Genomic DNA, 20,673 nt, shown 5'->3' with positions numbered 1-20,673 from the left:
TAATAAATTGAAGAGAAGTGGAGAGAGTGGACATCCTTGTCTTGTTCCTGAGTTAAGAGGAAATGGCTTTATTTTTTCACCATTGAGGATAATGCTGGCTGTAGGTTTGTCATAAACAGCCTTTATTGTATTGAGGAATGTTCCATGGATTCCTAATTTTTCCAAAACCTTCATCATAAAGGGGTGTTGGATCTTGTCGAATGCTTTTTCTGCATCTATTGAAATAACCCTGTGGTTCTTATTCTTGCTCCTGATGATGTGATGAATAATATTAATTGATTTGCGTATATTGAACCAGCTTTGCATCCCTGAAATGAATCCTGTTTGATCATGGTGTATGATTTTTTGGATGATATGTTGAAGTCGATTAGCCAAAATTTTGTTGAGAAGTTTTGCATCAATGTTCATCAAAGAAATGGGTCTATAGTTCTCTTTCTTTGATGAGTCCCTGCCTGGTTTTGGGATGAGGGTTATGATGGCTTCATAGAATGTGTTTGGTAGTGAGCTTTCTCTTTCAATTTCATTGAAGAGTTGGAGGAGTATTGGTGTGAGCTCTCCTTTGAAGACCTTGTAAAATTCCTCTGTAAAACCATCTGGTCCTGGACTTTTCTTAGCTGGGACGTCTCTTATTTCTGTTTCTATTTCAATGCTTGATATGGGCCTGTTGAGCTGGTTTAACTCATCTTGGTTTAGTTTTGGCATGTCAATATTTGCTAGGAAAAGGTCCATTTCTGTCAAGTTCTCAAACTTATTAGCACAAAGTTTTGAGAAGTATTCCGTTATAATGTTCTGAATCTTGGTTGTTTCCGTGGTGATGTTTCCATTCTCATCTCTGAGTTTATTAATTTGGGTGTGTTCTCTCCTTTTTCTGATAAGATTTGCTAAGTGTCTATCAATTTTGTTAAGTTTTTCGAAGAACCCACTCTTTGTTTTGTTGATTTTTTCTATAGTTTTTTGGATTCTAATTCATTTAATTCTGATTTAATTTTGATTATTTCTTTCCGTCTAGTGCATTGGGGTTTATCTTGCTGCTCTTTTTCAAGGAGGTTTAGATGTGTCATTAAATTGCTAGTTTCAGATCTCTCCAATTTGTTGATGTAGGAGCTCAGAGCTATAAACTTGCCTCTGAGTACTGCCTTTGCTGTGTCCCAGAGGAGCTGGTAATTTGTGTGCTCATTTTTGTTGAAAAGCATGAACATTTGAATTTCCTTTCTAATCTCTTCCATGACCCACTCTTGATTCAGCAGTGTGTTGTTCAGCCTCCATGTGATACCTGACTTTCTTTGGTCGCTTTTGGTGTTGAGTTCTAATTTTATTCCCTTGTGGTCAGAGAGAATGCAAGGTATAACTTCAATGTTTCTGAATTTAGACAAGTTTGCTTTGTGGCCTAAAATGTGGTCTATTTTAGAAAACGTTCCATGTGCTGCTGAGAAAAATGTGTATTCTGATGCTGCTGGGTGAAATGTTCGGTAGATGTCTGTTAAGTCTAGTTGATCTATGCAGCTGTTTAGATCTGCGGTTTCTCTGTTGAGTTTTTGCCGAGTTGATCTATCTAGTGGGGATAGCGGTGTGTTAAAATCCCCAACAATTAATGTCTTTGGATCTATATGGGATTTGAGGGAAAGTAGTGTTTCTTGGATAAATTTGGGTGCTCCATTGTTTGGCAAATAGATATTTAGAATTGTAATATCCTCCTGAAGGAGACATCCTTTAATTAGTATGTAGCGACCTTCTTTATCTCTTCTCACGAATTTTAATTTGAAGTCTATTTTATCTGATATTAGGATTGCACCTCCTGCCTGTTTATGGGGGCCGTTTGCTTGGTAGATTTTGTTCCAGCCTTTAACATTGAAAATGTGTTTGTTTTTCGGGCAAGATGTGACTACTGCAGGCAGCAGATAGAAGGGTCTTGTTTTTTAATCCAACTAGACAATCTATGTCGCTTAATTGGAGAGTTCTGTCCGTTAACGTTAAGAGATAGGACTGAGAGGTATTTGGGAGATCCTGCTATGTTACCACCTTCTTGGGGGTTGCAAACACTGGGTTCTTCCTATGGTTCTTCGATTCTCAGTTTGCGTGCAGTTTCTTGGCCTTTGTTGCGGTCTTGTTGGTTTTCTATGTGTAGGACATCTTTAAGAATCTTTTGTAGGGCTGGTTTGGTGGAGATGTTTTGTTTCAATTTTTCTTTGCTATAGAACGTTTTTATTTGGCCTTCAATTATGAAGGAGAGTTTAGCTGGGTACCGTATTCTTGGTTGATAGTTGTTTGTTTTTAGGGCATGGCATACATCATTCCAGGCTCTTCTTGCTTTGATTGTCTCTGCTGAGAAATCTGAGGTGATTCTAATTGGTTTCCCTTTATAGGTGATTAATCTTTTCTCCTTGACAGCTTTAAAGATCTTTTCCTTGGACTGAGTTGATCCTGTGTGGATTATAATGTGATGGTGGGATGTCCTATTCTTGTCTGGTCTATTTGGGTTTCTAAAAGCTTCTTGTACCTGAATAGGCCTATCTTTTTGTATGTTTGGGAAGTTCTCTGCTAGGATCCTGTTAAACAAATTTCCTAGACCATTAACTTCTGTTTCTAGGTGCTCCTCTACACCCATTATCCTTAGATTAGGCCTTCTGATGGTGTCTTCCAGGTGTTGGATAGCTCTATCATATTTCTTGTACTTGTCTTGGATGGTTGTATGTTCTTTCTCTATAATATCTAGGCTGTCTTCAATCCCTGAGATTCGATCTTCTGCATGGTCTAACCTGCTGTCAAGACTCTCTACTTTGTTTTTTATCTCTTTTCCTTCTAATTGGTCAGGTTTGATGGCTTCAAGTTCTTTGTTGAAGCTCTGTTTTAGGTCTTGTATGAATTTCTTTACTTCCTTAATTTGGTGTTCAGTGTTTGTTCTCAAATCACTTAGTTGATTGGTTATGGTTTCTTTGGACTCCCATTCTTTCTCTTGGTTTCCATTCAGCATTCCCTTTGTGGTCTCCCTGACTTCCTTCAGCTCTTTGTTGATGGAATCCATGAATGCCTTTAGTGATCTTTGTGTATTCTCGACCTGGTCTCTCAATTCCTGAATTACTCTTTGATTAGCTTCCTCCCGTCTGTGGGATTCCTGCAGTTCTCTTTCTTCCCATTCGTGGGATTCCTGCAGTTCTCTTTGAGTGTTCTCAGCCTGCTCACGCCATTCCTCCCTTTCTCTTTGAGTATTCTCAAGTTGTTCATGAAAATCCTGTATCAGTTTTTGAGTAGCTTCCTCATGCTTATGATATTCCTGTATAAACTTTTGGGATGCCTCCTCTCTCTCCCTATCACGCTCATACAGAGTCCTTTGTAAGTTGTCAAACTTCTTATTTATCATGTTTGCCTCCAGTGTTTGTAGGGCTATTTGGGAACTCTCCTCTGGGTTGTTCATTATCTGATCTGACCCCTGATTATCAAGATTGGGGATTGAGATACCCGGATTTGCCATTTTTCTTGTGTTTTTCCGGCTTACTCTGCCCATTTGAGATGAAAATAGCACCAGTTTTGTGCTAGAACACTATCTTAAGGCAACCATCAACCAACGTTTGCATTTATACAGTCAATAGTCTACAGATACAGTTCAACAGATACATCTATTCAACATCAAACAACTATATGTTAATGGGTTTCGAACCACAGAGAAGAATTTGGAAAACCAGAAATTTTTAGGGTTAGGGAGAGATGTGGGTAAAAAATAGGAATAGATTGGTGTGGGGAGGCACAGGGAGAGTTAACTATGTCCTAATCTCAATGCAGGAAATAGGTTGGGTAGGATGCAAGTAAAGAGAGAGAGAAAAGGAAGAGATGGAAAGGGGAATGAAAAGAGACCAGAAAAAAATAGAAACGTAAAAATTAATATTATTATGGAGGTTAAAAGACCATCTATTTAGAGAGGAATGTGAGTATATTAATAGAAGGGTAGGGACATAGAGGAGAAGTGAAAAACTTAAGAAAATGCTTAAAATATTTTATAGGTATAAAGAGGTAGTACTGCTATTAATGAATTTAAGCCTCAGAGGTTTTGAATTGACTAATAAGTTTGTGGATTAAGTGTGTAAACAATGGGGGATAGGGTCTACTAGTTAACTACGGGTTTATCTGAGGATGTGCAGGACAATAGTTAAGTCACATACAGAAGATCAAAAGAGAGGAAAAGGTGAAAAGGATTAGAAAGGGAGAGAAAAAGTTCAGAAGTTCAGTAGAGCTAGACAAAAAAACAAAAAGATAGTTAAGAAAGAAAGAAAAAGAGAAAGAAGACAAGAAAAGAAAGGAAAACGCACATTCATGTATTCCTAAAATAAAAATTATAAGAGGAAAAAAAAAGTTACTGGAAAACAATTATTTTTTCAAAAAAGGCAAAAATTAAAGATTAATAAAATTTTTAGAAAATAAAAAAAATTATATATATATATAAGTACCAAAAAAAAAGAAAAAAAAAAAGAAAAAGAAAAAAGAAAAGAAGACAAAGAGAAGAAAAAAAAAAGTTCTTTGATTTTTTTTTTATTTTTTGAGAGGGGTGGGAAGAATCCTGTATCTCCCTTTTGTCTGTAAACAGCCTCTTGTTGGAGTCTCTGGTCAGCTTGAGGTCCTGTGGCTTGATTGGTTTCTTAAGTCAGTTTGTTCGAACAGGCAGAAAAATGCTCTGCTTTACCCAAGATTTTGAGATCCCCCTCCCAGATTAGTTTACTGGGAGGGTGATCTGCTTTGAGAATCACAAAAGAGGGGGATGCAGTGGTAAGGCTAGGTTCTGGGTAGAGTTCAGGCCTTTCAACAATCAGTAGCTTTTTCCTGGGGCTATTTTGTGAAAAAAAAAAAAAAAAAAAAAAAAAAAAAAAAAAACAACTCACAGAGCCCAGCCTGGAGCCCTTCTCTGGGTTTCTGTATTTCAATTGATTGTTGAGGCTGCTAGAGGGAGGGGCAGCCTCTGGCTCTTGTTACCCAGTGAGGAAAGCCACTCCAATGGCTGGTGCCTGAGCTGGGTGACTTTTCCCTGGATGGAGCCGAGTCTGGCAGGTCACTTCACCGCTGTTAAGTTCTTGTGACCTACTAAATGACTCGTTTTATTTCAAGGCCTGGGTTGGAGCTGGCAGCTCCTCCGAGCTTTGTCGGTATCCAAGATGGAGATCACCGGTGCTGGGGGGGGAGGGGTGGCCTTCCCTCCTCTGTTCCCTGAGAAGGAGTGAGGATGTCGGGCTTCTATTCACGTCGAGTCTTGGATCCTGGGTCGTCTCTGGTCTGCACACTGCAGGATGAAGATATCCGCTCCTTGTCAGTTCTTGCTGGTGTTGAGTAGGATCTGCTCGCCCGCTGCATCTGGCTCCTTCGTCCTGGACTCTCTGTGTAAGCGCTCAATTATGGCCCTGGCTGCCTTTTCCGCCGCAACCCTGCCGCCGCCACAGCGGCAGCTGCTGTCAGGCACTCAGATGTGTCTTTTTGCCTTGGCTTCCCCTCTCTTGTCTAACTCTCTGTCCTGTGATGGCACACTTGGTGTGATTCTCTGGCTTAGGACTGTTCACTGGAATTCTAAAACTACTTTCTATGCAAGAGCTTTTTCAGATTCCAGCTTCTCCTCCGCCATCTTCCGGAAGTCCCCCCTTCACTTCTTTCCTTACATTAATTCATGGTATTTTATTTTTTGTGAGGCTATTTCAAATGGAGTTGCTTTCCTAATTTCAGCCCCACTTTTCTCATTGTTGGCATACAGAAAAGCCATTGATTTTTGAGGGTTAATTTGATAACCTGCTACTTTGCTAAATTTTTGAATCAGCTTGAGTATTTTGGGAGTGGAGTCTATGGGATTCTTTAAAAACAAGATCATGTCATCTGCAAAGAGGGAGAGTTTTATTTCTTCTTTCCCTATGTGGATCCCCTTTATGTCTGCATCTTGTCTTATTGCTGTAGCTAGGCATTCTAATACTAGATTGAAGAGAAGTGGAGAGAGTGGACATCCTTGTCTTGTTCCTGAGTTAAGAGGAAATGGCTTTAGTTTTTCACCATTGAGGATAATGCTGGCTGTGGGTTTGTCATATACAGCCTTTATTGTATTGAGGAATGTTCCTTGGATTCCTAATTTTTCCAAAACCTTCATCATAAATGGGTGTTGGATCTTCTTGAATGCTTTTTCTGCATCTATTGAGATAACCATGTGGTTCTTACCCTTGCTCCTGTTGATGTGATGAATAATATTAATTGATTTGCGTATATTGAACCAGCTTTGCATCCCTGAAATGAATCCTGTTTGATCGTGGTGTATGATTTTTTGGATGAATTGTTGAAGTCGATTGGTCAAAATTTTGTTGAGAAGATTTGCATCAATATTCATCAAAGAAATGGGTCTATAGTTCTCTTTCTTTGATGAGTCCCTGCCTGGTTTTGGGATGAGGGTTATGATGGCTTCATAGAATGTGTTTGGCAGTGAACTTTCATTTTCAATTTCATTGAAGAGTTGGAGGAGTATTGGTGTGAGCTCTCCTTTGAAGGCCTTGAAGAATTCTGCTGTAAAACCATCTGGTCCTGGACTTTTCTTAGCTGGGAGGTCTCTTATTTCTGTTTCTATTTCAATGCTTGATATGGGCCTGTTAAGATGGTTTAACTCATCTTGGTTTAGTTTTGGCATGTCAATATTTGCTAGGAAAAAGGTCCATTTCTGCCAAGTTCTCAAACTTATTAGCATAAAGTTTTGAGAAGTATTCCCTTAAAATGTTCTGAATCTTGGTTGTTTCTGTGGTGATGTTTCCATTCTCATCTCTGAGTTTATTTATTTGGATGTGTTCTCTTCTTTTTCTGAGAAGATTTGCTAAGGTTTGTCAATTTTGATAATTTTTTCGAAGAACCAACACTTTTTTTTTTATTCTAACTATAGTTTTTTTGGATTCTAATTCATTTAATTCTGATTTAATTTTAATTATTTCTTTCCCTCTACTGGATTGGGGTTTATCTTGCTTCTCTTTTTCAAGGAGGTTCAGATGTCTCAGTAAATTGTTGGTTTCAGATCTCTCCAATTTGTTGATGTAGAAAATCAGTCCTATAACCTTGCCTCTGAGTACTGCCTTTCCTGTGTCCCAGAGGAGCTGGTAATTTGTGTGCTCATTTTTGTTGAATAGCATGAACATTTGAGTTTCCTTTCTAATCTCTTCCTTGACCCACTCGTGATTCAGCAGTGTGTTTTTCAGCCTCCATGTGTTACTGGACTTTCTTTGGTGGCTTTTGGTGTTGAGTTCTAATTTTATTCACTTGTGGTCTGAGAGAATGCAAGGTATAACTTCAACGTTTCTGAATTTGGACAAGTTTGCTTTATGGCCTAAAATGTGGTCTATTTTAGAAAATATTCCGTGTGCTGCTGAGAAAAACGTGTATTCTGATGCTGTTGGGTGAAATATTCAGTAGATGTCTGTTAAATCTAGTTGATCTATGCAGTTGTTTAGATCTGTGTTTTCTCTGTTGAGTTTTTGCCGAGTTGATCTGTCTAGTGGGGAGAGTGGTGTGTTAAAATCCCCAACAATTGGATCTATGTGGGATTTGAGGGAAAGTAGTGTTTCTTGGATAAATTTGGGTGCTCCCTTGTTTGGGGAATAGATATTTAGAATTGTAATATCCTCTTGAAGGAGGGATACCAAAATTAGCATGTAGCGCCCTTCTTTATCTCTTCTCACAAATTTTAATTTGAAGTCTATTTTATGTGATATTAGGATTGCAACTCCTGCCTGTTTATGGAGCCGTTTGCTTGGTAGATTTTGCTCCAGCCTTTAACATTGAAAATGTGTTTGATTTTACAGGCAAGATGTGACTCCTGAAGGCAGCAGATAGAAGGATCTGGTTTTTTAATCCAACTAGACACTCTATGTTGCTTAATTGGAGAATTAAGTCCGTTAATGTTGATAGATAGGACTGAGAGGTGTTTGGGTGTTACTGCCATGTTATTCACATTCTTGGGGGCTGCGAAAACTGGTTTCTTCCTATGGTTCTTGGATTGTCAGTTTGAGTGCAGTTTCTTGGCCTTTATTATGGTCTTGTTGGTTTTCTATGTGTAGGACATCTTTATGAATCTTATGTAGGACTGTTTTGGTGGAGATGTATTGTTTCAATTTTTCTTTGCTATGGAAGTTTTTTATTTGACCTTCAGTTATGCAGGAGAGTTTAGCCGGGTTACAGTATTGTTGGTTGATAGTTGTTTGTTTTTAGGGCATGGCATACATCATTCAAGGTTCTTCTTGCTTTGATTGTCTCTGCTGAGAAATCTGAGGTGATTCTAATTGGTTTCCCTTTATAGGTGATTAATCTTTTCTCCTTGACATCTTTAGGATCTTTTCCTTGGTCTGAATTGATCCTGTGTGGATTATAACGTGACCTTGGGATGTCATATTCTGGTCTGGTCTATTTGGAGTTCTAAAAGCTTCTTGTATTTGAATAGGCCTATCTTTTTGCATGTTTGGGAAATTCTCTGCTAGGACCCTTTCAACAAATTTCCTAGACCATTAAGTTCTGTTTCTAGGTGCTCCTCTACACCCATTATCCTTAGATTAGACCTTCTGATGGTGTCTTCCAAGTGTTGAATAGATATATCATATTTCTTGGATTTGTCTTGGATGGTTGTATGTTCTTTCTCTATAATATCTAGGCTGTCTTCAATTCCCGAGATTCAGTCTTCTGCATGGTCTAACTTGCTGTTGAGACTTTCTAGTTTGTTTTTTATTTCTTTTCCTTCTAGTTGGTCAACTCTGATGGCTTCAAATTTTGTTGAAGCTTTGTTTTAGATCTTGTATGAACTTCTTTACTTCCTTAATCACTTAGTTGATTGGTTCATATTTCCTTAGACTCCCATTCCTTCTGTTGCGTTCCATTCAGCATTCCCTTTTTGTCTCCCTGACTTCCTTCAGCACTTTGTTAATGGATTCCATGAATGCCTTTAGTGATCTTTGTGTATTCTCATCCTGCTCTCTCAATTACTGTATTACTCTTTGATTAGCTTCGTCCAGTTCATGGGATTCCTGTAGTTCTCTTTAAGTGTTCTCAGCCTGCTCACGCCATTCCTGCCTTTCTCTTTGAGTATTCTCAAGCTGCTCACTCAAATCCTGTATCAGTTGTTGAGTAGCTTCCTCACACTTATGATATTCCTGTATAAACTTTTGGATTGCCTCCTCTCTCTCCCTATCACGCTCATACTGAGTCCTTTGTATGTTTTCAATCTTTTCATTTATCATGTTTGCCAGCAGTGTTTGTAGAGCTATTTGGGAACTCTCCTCTGGATTATTCATTATCTGTTCTGTCCCCTGATTATCATGAGTGGGAGTTGATATACCCGGATTTGCCATTTTTCTTGTGTTTTTCTGGCTTACTTTGCCTATTTGGGATGAAATGGACACCAGTTTTGTGCTAGAACACTATTTTAAGCCAAGCATCAACCAAAGTCTGTATTTGCACAGTCAATAGTCTGCAGATACAATCTAGTTCAACAAATACATCTATTCAACATCAAACAACTATATATTACTGGGCTACGAACCGCAAAGTAGAATTTGGTAAACCAGAAATTATTAGATTTAGGAAGAGATGTGGGTAAAAAATACGAATAAAGTGATGTGGGAAGGCACAGGGAGTGTTAAGTAAGTCCTAATCTCAAGGCAGGAAATAGGTTAGATATGATGAAAGTAGACAGAGAAAGAAAAAAAGAGGAAAGAGAAAGGGAACAAAAAGAGACCAGAAAAAATAGAAAGGTAAAAATTAAAAATATTATACAGGTTCAAAACAAACTATTTAGAGAAGAACATGAACATAATGAGAGAAGGGGAAGGATATAAAGGAGATGTGAAAAGTTAAAAATACTTAAAATATTATATAGGTATAAAGAGGTAGTACTGCTATTAAGGAATTTAAGTCTAAGAGGTTTTGAATTGAGTAATAAATGTGTGGATTAAGTGTGTACACAATGGGGGATAAGGTCTAATAATCAACTACGGGTTTATCTGAGGATGTGCAGAACAGCAATTAAGTCACATAAAGAAGAACGAAATAAGAACAGGTGAAAAGGATAAGAAAGAAAAAAGATCAGAAGTTCAGTAGAGCTAAACAAAAAACAGAACAAAACAAAAAAAAAAAAGAAAGAAAAACGCACACACACTTATACTACTAAAATAAAATTCTAAGAGAAAAAAATTACTAGAAAACAATTTTTTAAAAAGGTAAAAGTTAAAGATTAAAAAAAATTTTAGAAAAAAATTTTTTTATAAAAGGTACAACAAAAAAAAGTTCTTTGATTTTTTTTGGGAGTGGTGGGAAAAATCCTGTATCTCCCTTGTGTCCATAACCAGCCTCTTGGAGTTTCTGTTCTGCTTGTGTTCCTGTGGCTTGGTTGGTTACTTAAGTCAGTTTCTTTGAACAGGCAGAAAAATGCTCTTCGATCCTCCTCCCAGGTTAGTTCAATGGGAGGGAGATCTGCTTTGAGTGTCACAAAGGAAGGAGATGGCTTTGAGTTTGGAGATGCTGTGATGAGCTAGGTTCTGTGTAGAGTTGAGGCTTTCAGCAAACAGTAGCTTTTCCCGGGGGCTGGTTTGTGAGAAACTCACAGAGCCCAGCCTGGAGCCACTCTCAGGGTTTCTGTTTACTGAACATCAATTGATTGTCGAGGCTGCTAAAGGGAGGGGCAGCCTCTGGCTCTGATTACCAGGTGCAGAAAGCCACTCCTGGGCCTGGCGCCTGAGCTGGGTGACTTTTCCCTGGGTGGAGCTGAGTCTGGCAGGTCAGGTTAGGCTCTTGTGACCTGCCAAATGACTCTAGAATTATTCCAAGGCCTGAGTTGGAGCTAGCAGTTCCACCAAGCTTTGTCATCCAAGATAGAGATCTCTGGTAATGGGGGCGGGAGGGGTGGCCTTCTCTCCTCTGCTCCCTAAGAAGGAGTGAGGACGTTAGGCTTCTACTCACACCGTGTCTTGGTTCCTGGGTTGTCTCTGGTCTACGAACTGCAGGATGAAGATGTCTGCTCCTTGTCAGTTCTTGCTGGTGTTGAGTAGAATCTGCTCACCCGCCGCGTCTGGCTCCTTTGTCCTGGACTGTCTGTGATTCGGGTATGGCGACTGCAGTCGCCGCTGCCACTGCTGGCGCTGGTGCGGCAGCTGCTGGCAAGTGCTCAGGGTGGTCTCCTTGCCTGTATTTTCTCTCTCTCTGGCCTAACTCTCTGTCCTGTGAAGGCACACGGTGTGATTCTCTGGCTTAGGACTGTTCACTGGAACTCTAAAACTGCTTTCTATGCGAGAACTTTTTAGCCTCCCGCTTCTCCTCCGCCATCTTCCTGGAACTTTCTGTTTCCAATTTTCTTTGCTATGGAGGATTTTTATTTGACCTTTGGTTATGAAGGAGAGTTTGGCTAGGTACAGTATTCTTGGTTGATAGTTATATGTCTTTCGGACATGGCATACATTATTCCAGGCTCTTCTTGCTTTGATTGTCTCTGCTGAGAAATCTGAGGTGATTCTAATTGGTTTCCCTTTAAATGTCAATGATCTTTTCCCACTGACAGGGTTAAGGATCTTTTCCTTGGTCTGAATTGATCCTGTGTTGATCATAATGTGATGGTGGGATGGCCTGTTCTGGTCTGGTATATTTGGAGTTCTAAAAGCTTCTTGTATCTGAATAGGCCTATCTTTTTGCATGTTTGGGAAATTCTCTGCTAGGGTCCTGTTAAACAAATTTCCTAGACCATTAACTTCTGTTTCTAGGTCCTCCTCTACACCACTTTTCCTCAGATTAGGCCTTCTGATGGTGTCTTCCAAGTGTTGAATAGATCTATCATATTTCTTGGATTTGTCTTGGATGGTTGTATATTCTTTCTGTATAATATCTAGACTGTCTTCAAAACCCAAGATTCGATCCTCTGTATGGTCTAACCTACTATCAAGGCTTTCTACTTTGTTTTTTGTTTCTTTTCCTTCTAATGGGTCGCCTTTGATGGCTTCAAATTCTTTGTTGGAGCTTCATTTTAGATCTTGTATGAACTTCTTTACTTCCTTAATTTGGTGTTCAGTGTTTATTCTCAAATCACTTAGTTGATTGGTTATGGCTTACTTGGACTGCCATTCCTTCTGTTGGGTTGCATTCAGCATTCTCTTTGTGGTCTCCCTGACTTCTTTCAGCTCTCTCTTTATGGATTCCATGATTGCCGTTAGTGATCTTTTTCTGTTCTCATCCCGCTCTCTCAATTCCTGTATTACTCTTTGATTAGCTTCCTCATGTTCATGCAATTCCTGTAGTTCTCTTTGAATGTTCTCAGCCTACTCATGCCATTCCTGACTTTCTCGTTGTTTGTTCTCAGCCAGTGCATGCAATTCCTGTCTATCTATTTTACTGATCTCGTCCTGCTCACGTCATTCCTTTATTTCTCTTTGAGTGTTCTCAAGCTGCTAACACAATTCCTGTATCAGTCTTTGAGTAGCTTCCTCACACTCATGAGACTCTTGTATTGACCTTTGGTTTGCCTCTTCTCTCTTCCTATCATGCTGACACTGAGTCCTTTGAAGATTTTCCATCTTTTCATTTACTATGTTTACCAGTAGTGTTTGTAGAGCTTTTTGGAGCTCTCCTCTGGATTATTCATTATCTGTTCTGCCCGCTGTTTATCATGAGTTGGAGTTGAGATACCTGGACTTGCCATTTTTCTGGTGTTTTTCTGGCTTGTTCTGCCCATTTGGGATGAATATAACACCAGTATTGTGCTAGAAGACTATCTTAAGCCAAGCATCAACCAAACTCTGTAGTTGCACAGCCAAAAGTCTGCAGATACAATCTAGTTCAACAGATATATCTATTCAACATCAAACAACTATGTATTAATGGGCTACAAACAGTAAAGAAGAATTTGGCAAACCAAAAATTATTAGTTTTAGGGAGAGATATGGGTAAAAATAGGAATAGAGGGATGTGAAAAGGTAGAGGGAAGGTTAAATTAATTAAGTCCTAATCTCAAAGCAGGAAATAGATTGGATAGAATGATAGTAGAGAGAGAAAAGAAGAAAGAAATAAAAAAACAGACAAGAAAAAAATAGAAAAACAAAAATTAAAAATTAAAAAGTGAAACACTTAAAAGTTATGCAAATTTAAAAAGGGAATATACAGAATAGAACGGGGATAGGATACGAAAAGGGGAGGGATAGAAAGGTGATGTGAAAAACTTAAAAATGCTTAAAATATTATACAGGTATAAAGAGGTAGTAGTGCTATTAAGGAGTTTAAGTCTAAGAGGTTTTTAATTGACTAATAATTTTCTGGATTAAGTGTGTACACAATGTGGGATAAGGTCTAATAATCATAAACGGGTATGTCTGAGGATGAGAAGAGAAGCAATTAAATCACGCAAAGAAGAACAAAAGAGAGGAAAATATGAAAAGAATGAGAAAGAACAAAAAAAAGATAAAAAGGTCAGTAGTGCTAAACAAAAGAGAAAAAAAGAAAAAAAGTACACATATATATATATACCACTCAAAAATTATAAGAAGAAGAAAAAAAGTTAATAGAAAACAATTTTAAGTTAAAAATTAAAAATTAGAAAAAATTAGAAAAGTATAAAAAAAAGAGTTCTTTGATTTTTTTTTGGGGGGGGGGGAATGGGAAGATCTTCTGTCTCCCTTGTGTCCATAACCAGTCTCTTGGTGGAGTCTCTGTTCTGCTTGTGGTGTTTGATTTTCTTGTGACTTGGTTGACTTCTTATGTCAGTTTGTTTGAGCAAGCAGAAAAATGCTCTGCTTTACCCAGGATTTTGTGATCCTCCTCCCAGGCTAGTTCAATGTGAGGGAGATCTGCTTGGAGTACCACAAAAGAGGGAGATGGCTGTTTCCTCTCATTTGGAACCCACAGACTTAAAGGGAGCTTAAAAATATAATGGAAGAAAGACAGCCTCTTCAGTAAATGATGTGAGAAAAATTGGTTAATCACCTGTAGAAAACTAAAGCTAGATCCTTATATATCACCCTGCACACTGAAAACATTACAGGACAGAATAGGAGAAACGCTAGGTCTACTGAGTAGTTTAACAACTTTACCCTAGGTCTCCTTGGCACAGGCCAAAATTTTCTTAATAGAGACTCAGAAGATTTGACAAGTGGGATTGCATGAAGGTACAGAGGTTCTGCATGGCAAAGACCATAGCTAGCAAGACCAACAGTATTTGTTATTGTTGTTATTGAGTCACAATTTTTATGGTTAATAAGAGATAAGAGTCTTAGCTGGGTTCTGGAGGCTAATGCCTGTAATCCTAGAAACTAAGGAGGCTGAGATCTGAGGTTCCTGGTTCAAAGCCAACTTGGGCAGGGAAGTCCTTGAGACTCTTATCTCCAATAAACCACTAGAAAACCGGAAGTGGTGCTGTGGCTTAAGCGGTAGAGCACTCACCTTGAACTGAACAGTACAGGTACAGCACCCAAGCCCAGAGCTCAAGCCACACGACTGACCAAAAATAAAAATAAAAATAAATAAAACTTCTTACTTCCTCCTCCCATTCTCATGTCATTCCATCCTTTGGTAAGTCAGTCAAGTAAGTCAACATTAGTGATAGAAACAAGACTTAACACTGGGAAAACCACAAAATTCACCTGGAACCAAGTCTTGACCAGTCTTTGCTTGCTAAGTCCTATTATGTTGATCCTAATGCTTCAACATCCAGTTAAACGTAAGTCAGTGCAATTGTTACAATGGTCCTACATAGGAATCAGCTGATGGACACAGCCTTTAAAGAAAGGAGGTAGTGTTGAAAGCAAAGATGTGCATCAGTTTCCCAGCTAATTGGCTCGCTTTCTCAGCACCAGGAGGCAATGAGTGGTATGGAAGAATGGTTTCTGTGATGCAGAGCATGAGGCTGGATTGAAAACCTGGGACAGAGCCCTACATGTGCCATTGTACCCTTCAGTGTCACTCAGGACTCCCTCCTCTTTACCAAAATTGCACGTCAGTTGTATCATAGGAAACACAGATCTTAGGGCACTAACCACCCTGTAGCAAATCAATACTCAGAATTCATAGTGAACTTGTAGGTTTTTTCTTGAGCTGTTAGAAAATGTCTGAGGTGAGGAGACATTTAAATTTCTTACTGAACCCGGCCTTGAAACAGATAGAAGAGAACCAGGTTTGTGAATATAAGAGAAAAGATTCACTATCTAGACACTGGTATGCCAAACTCAAAATCCTATAGCTTGCAATGTCACAAGGAGGCCACCAGAGGGCAAGCAAAGCTCACAATCAGCAAAGCTGAGTCCATATCTTGAAAGGCACTGAGAGCAGGAGTGATGGTCCCTCCCTGTCAACAGGAACCTCAGGCTAGTAAGTTCCCAGCACAGCTGTCATGCTGCACATGAACCTGAGGCTCACACTGCCATGATTCTCCATGTGTGTGTTTCTGAGTATTTTCTAATTTTCGTGATCTGTAATTTTCTTGATCTGCACACCCTGACAATGATGTTCCTTTTCACCAGGTTTCTGGAAATGGAGTGAAAACGCCAGTTCAAAGGTGGACACAGATATGTGAGAATAAGTGCTGTACTCTGAGGGGCAACAAGCCATGTGTGCACAGTCAGCAGGACTTGGCCTTGAGAATTCTCAGTAAGACAGAACACGATGAAGGCCCCACCTTCTAAGAGATTCAGATAAGAGATAATTGTGTGTACATGGAAAGAATTGGTGATGAAAAGACTGGAATTCCTGTGGTATCATAGAACCTGTTTCCCCGAAGCCTCAACAAAGAGCAAGACACACAATAGATGTAAAATTACAACCTGATCCACATGTCCTCCTTATGTGTCTAAGGAGAAGGCACGTTGGCTGGGAGGAGACTGAATGAGTGACAGTTGCAAATCTCTGAGCTCCGAATAATTCAGACTCTCAACCTACTCATGGCCTCTTTTCTAAGTTCAATTTCAGTGAGTGGTGAGCATTTTCCTTCATTGAATCCAAGGCCACCACAGGACAGGGCCTTTGTCACCCACCCCCATGTTCTCAGCTCCATCACTCTGGAGGATGACTGCTTCTTTTATTGCCCAGAGAAAGAGTGTCAGCCCTGGACAGAGGCTCCTGAGCCAAATCTCTCCATTTTATTTCAAAGCCTGAAAATTTAAGTCAGCTTTCACATCTTAAAACTTGAAGAAACCAAATGAATAATTACAAAAATGATTTCATAGTCACCTTTTGGTCCTGACTTTTTACTACCTCACCACAGTAAGATGTCCATGGCATCTGCCTTCTTTGTCCTCCTTAGATGCATTGTGATGCATCACAAAGACTCTTCAAATTCCTGGACTCTGGGGTGTGCATGATGATGGTTCTTATTGCTGTGAAACTGGGCTGGGGTGTCTAAGGAAAAGGTTTGATGTGATATCTGATTGATCAAATTTCTATCCATGCTTTATCCAAACCCAAGATGTTTCTTCAGTGACACCTTTCTGGCACTTGAGAAGAGATTAAGACTGACCCTCTTTTTCTGTCTCTATCTATGTCTCTGTCTCTATCTGTCTCTGTCTCTCTGCCTCATTCTCTCTTTGTCTGTCTGTCTGTCTCTCTGTCTCTGTCTCTCTGTGTCTCTGACTGTCTCTGTCTCTCCCTCTCCCTCTCCCTCTCCCTCTGTCTCTCTGTCTCTCTGTCTCTGTCTCTGTCTCTCTCTCTCTCTCTCTCTCTCTCTCTCTCTCTCTCTCTCTCTCTCTCTCTCTCTCTCTCTCTCTCTCTCTCTCTCTCTCTCTCTCTCTCTCTCTCTCTCTCTCCCCTAGAAATGCCAACAGCAATAGCAGTATCTGGGAAGACATGACTTTCCCACTCATTGGGAAAGTACAAAGAAAGACTCGTGTGTGGTTTGGTACCAGTGATTTTTTTTTAAGTGATCATATCCAGTATCAACACTTACCATTTCATCCTGATGTCCTGTGAGAAGTAATACCAAATGATACAAAAGTAGCAAAATATAAGAGGTCTCAGATTAGGAAAAAGTACAGTCTATTTAGATACTAGGGATAGAAGACACCTGAAGTATCAATGCAGGCAAACTTGTGAGTCATTGTTGAGAAATCAAAGTAAAACAGCATCTACAAAAATTTGCCTCAACTTATATTGTAAAGGTAGTGACTAAAAGTACCACAAAATACTCTTCAATACATTCAGTGTAGGGGACACTACTACACTGTTGGCTAGGATGCAAAGTTTTTAAACCACTCAGGAAAGTGTATGGACTATCCTTAAAAGACTAAAAATGACAGAAGAGATTAACAGTGCTTAAAAAGGAATGTACTCATTACAATCCTATGTAACTGTAAATCCCACTCCATTCATCCCCTTTACAATAATTTTTATTTAAAATAAATAAATAAATAAAACATTACTAAGTTAAGAAATGGAAAAAAAACTTCTCTATAACATACAAATCCCACTCCTGGGCATTTATCAAAATGACCACAAACCAGACCATTATCACAATCATGTTCACCATATCTAAAAATATGGAATTAACCCAGATGCTCCTCAGTGGATAAATGTATCAAGGCAATGTGGCATGTAAACGGAATGGAATTCTAGGCTTCTATAAGAAAGAATCGCATTGCCCCAGTCATAAGGAAATGGAAAGACGGAAAAAATGTTAAGCAAAGTAATCCAGACCCACAGTAAAATAGGCTGCATGTTTTCCCTCATTTGTAATAATTAGAATGTGCCTACAAATCTTCAAGTAAGCCCAACACATAGTAAAAGACAAAAAATACGCTATGTACATGATTAATTCAACAGGAGTATAAATATTCACAGAATAAGACCAAAGGAGGATATTCTTAGGAGAGAATCACCAGGGCACGAGAGAAATGTGCAAATAATTCTATAAAATGCTGCTTAGCAAGGTAATCCTAGCTACTCAAGAGGCTGAGATCTGAGGACTGCAGTTCATAGACATCCTGAGGGTCTGCAAAGGTGACTCAGTGGTAGAGCGCTTGCCTTGCATGCATGAGGCCCTGGGTTCGATTCCTCAGCACCACATAAGCTAAAAGAAAAAAAAGTCAGAAGTAGCGGTGTGGCTCCAGTGGTAGTGTGCTAACCTTAGAGCTGAGGGACAGTGCCCAGGCCCAGAGTTCAAGCCCCATGACTGACTGAAAAAATAAATAAATAAATGACACTTGTGAAATCAACATGAGCAAATGGCAACGAGGTTTTTTATTGTACTGTTTTCTGTTCTTTTTTTCTATTGTTCTTCATTTTTTTCCCTTTTGTAACTGTTTTTGATTCATGACCCCCTTGTCTTCTATATGCTTCTCTGATTTGGGGAAGGGAAAGGGACACACAGAAACAGTGGTACAAAGGGTAAACTAACTTAGCAGTGATATTCACTAGACACTACCTTGGAAAAGAACTATATAACTTGTGGAAAAGGATCTGGTGGGGGAAGGGTGACACTGTTCAAAAAGAAATGTACTTTCTGACTTATGTAACTGTAAGGCCTCTGTACTTCCATTTTTGATCAAAACAATAATTTTTAAAAAGATATTAAACAATTGGGCACCCATTCCTCATGGTTGTAACACTAAATACTCAGTAGGCTGAGATCCAAGGATTGCAATTTGAAGCCAGCACATGCAGGAAAGTCTATGAGACTCTTATTCTCAAGTAACCATGCAAAATCTGGAAGTAGAGCCATGCCCAAAGTGGTATAGCAGAGTCCTAACCTTGCGCACAAAAATCTAAGGAACAGCACCCAGGCCCTGTGTTCATATCCCAGGATTAATACACAGAGAGGTGGGGGATATAAGCTAGGTGCGGATGGCTATTACCTTTCAATTGATCTCCTTGTGAGTGTGAGGTACGAGAATGGTTGTTCAAAGATAGCCTGCACAAGAAATTCCATGAGAATATTATCTCCAATTAACCACCAAAAAGCCATAAATGGAAGTGTGGTTCATATGGTAGAACATTAACCTTCAGGGAAACAGCAAACAGATAACACCAAGACCCTGAGTTGAAGAACAGGTACAAAAACAAAACTGAAATGGAAGAAGCAAGCAAGGAAGGAAGGGGAGAAGGAAGGAAGGAAGGAAGGAAGGACAGAGGGAGGAAGGGGGAGGGAGGGAGGGAGGAAGAAAGAGAAAAAGAAAGAAAGAGAGAGAGAGAAAGAGAAAGAAAGAAAGAAAGAAAGAAAGAAAGAAAGAAAGAAAGAAAGAAAGAAAGAAAGAAAGAAAGAAAGAAAGAAAGAAAGAAAGAAAGAAGAAAGAAAGAAAGAAAGAAAAATAATTTTCTAAGTATAAGTACTTGGTAAAGAGAACACAAAGTGAATTTTTTCCAGGAAGAATTATTTAGAGTGAATAAAAGATCTAAGAAGAAACAAGAATATATATCAATATATTTATGAAATACCCTGTTAGACCACTTGCTTCTGTGCATTATACATTTCAAAAAGTCATAAAACTGTCATCTACAGTCAAATGGTCTCCAGGGACAAACACATTCTCTGCAGGCACTTTATTTTTCTGTCCTCTGGGACATCTGTGGATACAAGGCCTGTGGTGATTCACTGAGTTGAGCCAATCCTGCAGCTGTGCCCAGCTCTGCCCTCCCCTGCAGATTTCCATGTGTCTAGAGCACAGCCCACTGCCCTGAGCACTTATTCATGGGCTGCTCACACCCTGTGCAGCAGTCAGTCCCAGCATGGACATGAGGACCGCTGCCCAGCTCCTGGGGCTCCTGCTGCTCTACTTCCCAAGTAAGGAAGGACAATGCCGGAGATTAACTCAGCCTAGTATAGTCAGGGCTATCTGGTAATTAAGGGAAGCCTCTTGTACCATGATTATCAAGGTGGAAATTTGTTTTTATGTTTCTACTGCCAGGTGTTAGATGTGACATCCAGATGACCCACACTCCATCCTCTCTTTCTGCAACTCCAGGAGACAGAGTCTCCATCAATTGCGAGGCTAGTCAGGACATTAACAGTTGGTTATAATGGTATCAGCAGAAACCAGGGAAAGCTCCCAAACTCCTGATATACAAAGCATCTAATTTAGGATCAGGTGTCCCATCCAGGTTCAGTGGCAGTGGATCTGGGACAGATTATTCTCTCACCATCAGCAACCTGCAGCCTGAAGATTTTGCCACATATTACGGTCTACAGTTTAAGAGTTACCCACCCACAGTGATACAAGTTACAACATAAACCTTCCAGGGAAGCAGAAGTGAGAGGCTGGGCTGCCCCAGCTGCTCCTCTTGGTGCCTCCATCTGCTGACAAAGATGCTCAGATGCAGACAGACTATGAAGGTCACTCGAAGATTTTCGTAGAAGCGGCTGGGCAGCATTCTCTCTATTCTGGCTCTCTATGCAGTAGTATCTCTTAAATTTTTGTTCATAAGGCTAGGTCTCTGCTATATCACTTGGGACATAGCTGTACTTCCAGATTTTGCATGGTTTATTGGGAATAAGAGTACCATGGACTATCTATGCCTGGGTTGGCTTCCAATTGCAATCTTTGGATCTCAGTGTACTGAGTAGCTAGAAGTAAAGCAGGGGGCCTGCATGCCAAATTGTTTAATTCCTTTTTAAAAGAAATTATTTTAGATATGAGACCCTGTCTGTTGTATGGCTAGTGAAGATCTTCTCCCAATCTGTGGGCTTTCTATTGTTCTTGCTAGCTATGTCTTTTGCTATGCAGAAATTCTGCAGCT

General features: G+C 39.6%; 1 protein-coding gene and 1 gene segment (V, D, J or C); both read left to right on the top strand.

Moving 5' to 3' along the window:
• Positions 1-15,635, top strand: part of LOC138825194 (vomeronasal type-2 receptor 116-like) — a 63,756-nt gene extending 48,121 nt beyond the window's left edge. The window contains exons 11-14 of the mRNA XM_070019577.1: positions 5,315-5,436; positions 7,036-7,094; positions 11,028-11,135; positions 15,474-15,635. Of these exons, the coding sequence (XP_069875678.1) occupies positions 5,315-5,436; positions 7,036-7,094; positions 11,028-11,135; positions 15,474-15,635 (451 nt within the window). The remainder of the gene's footprint in view (positions 1-5,314; positions 5,437-7,035; positions 7,095-11,027; positions 11,136-15,473) is intronic.
• A 4,030-nt stretch (positions 15,636-19,665) lies between these two features.
• LOC138825193 (immunoglobulin kappa variable 1-17-like) lies at positions 19,666-20,167 on the top strand. The segment is given in 3 exon segments: positions 19,666-19,720; positions 19,845-19,946; positions 20,019-20,167. Coding segments are annotated over 3 exon segments (306 nt in total).
• Positions 20,168-20,673: the final 506 nt, after the last annotated feature.

The sequence above is a fragment of the Dipodomys merriami genome, unplaced genomic scaffold, assembly GCF_024711535.1.
Source record: "Dipodomys merriami isolate MVZ:Mamm:240054 unplaced genomic scaffold, mDipMer1.0.p SCAF_136, whole genome shotgun sequence".
Taxonomy (NCBI): Eukaryota; Metazoa; Chordata; class Mammalia; order Rodentia; family Heteromyidae; genus Dipodomys; species Dipodomys merriami.
Note: the sequence above shows the minus strand (reverse complement) of the source record. Positions and strands in the feature narration are given on the sequence as shown.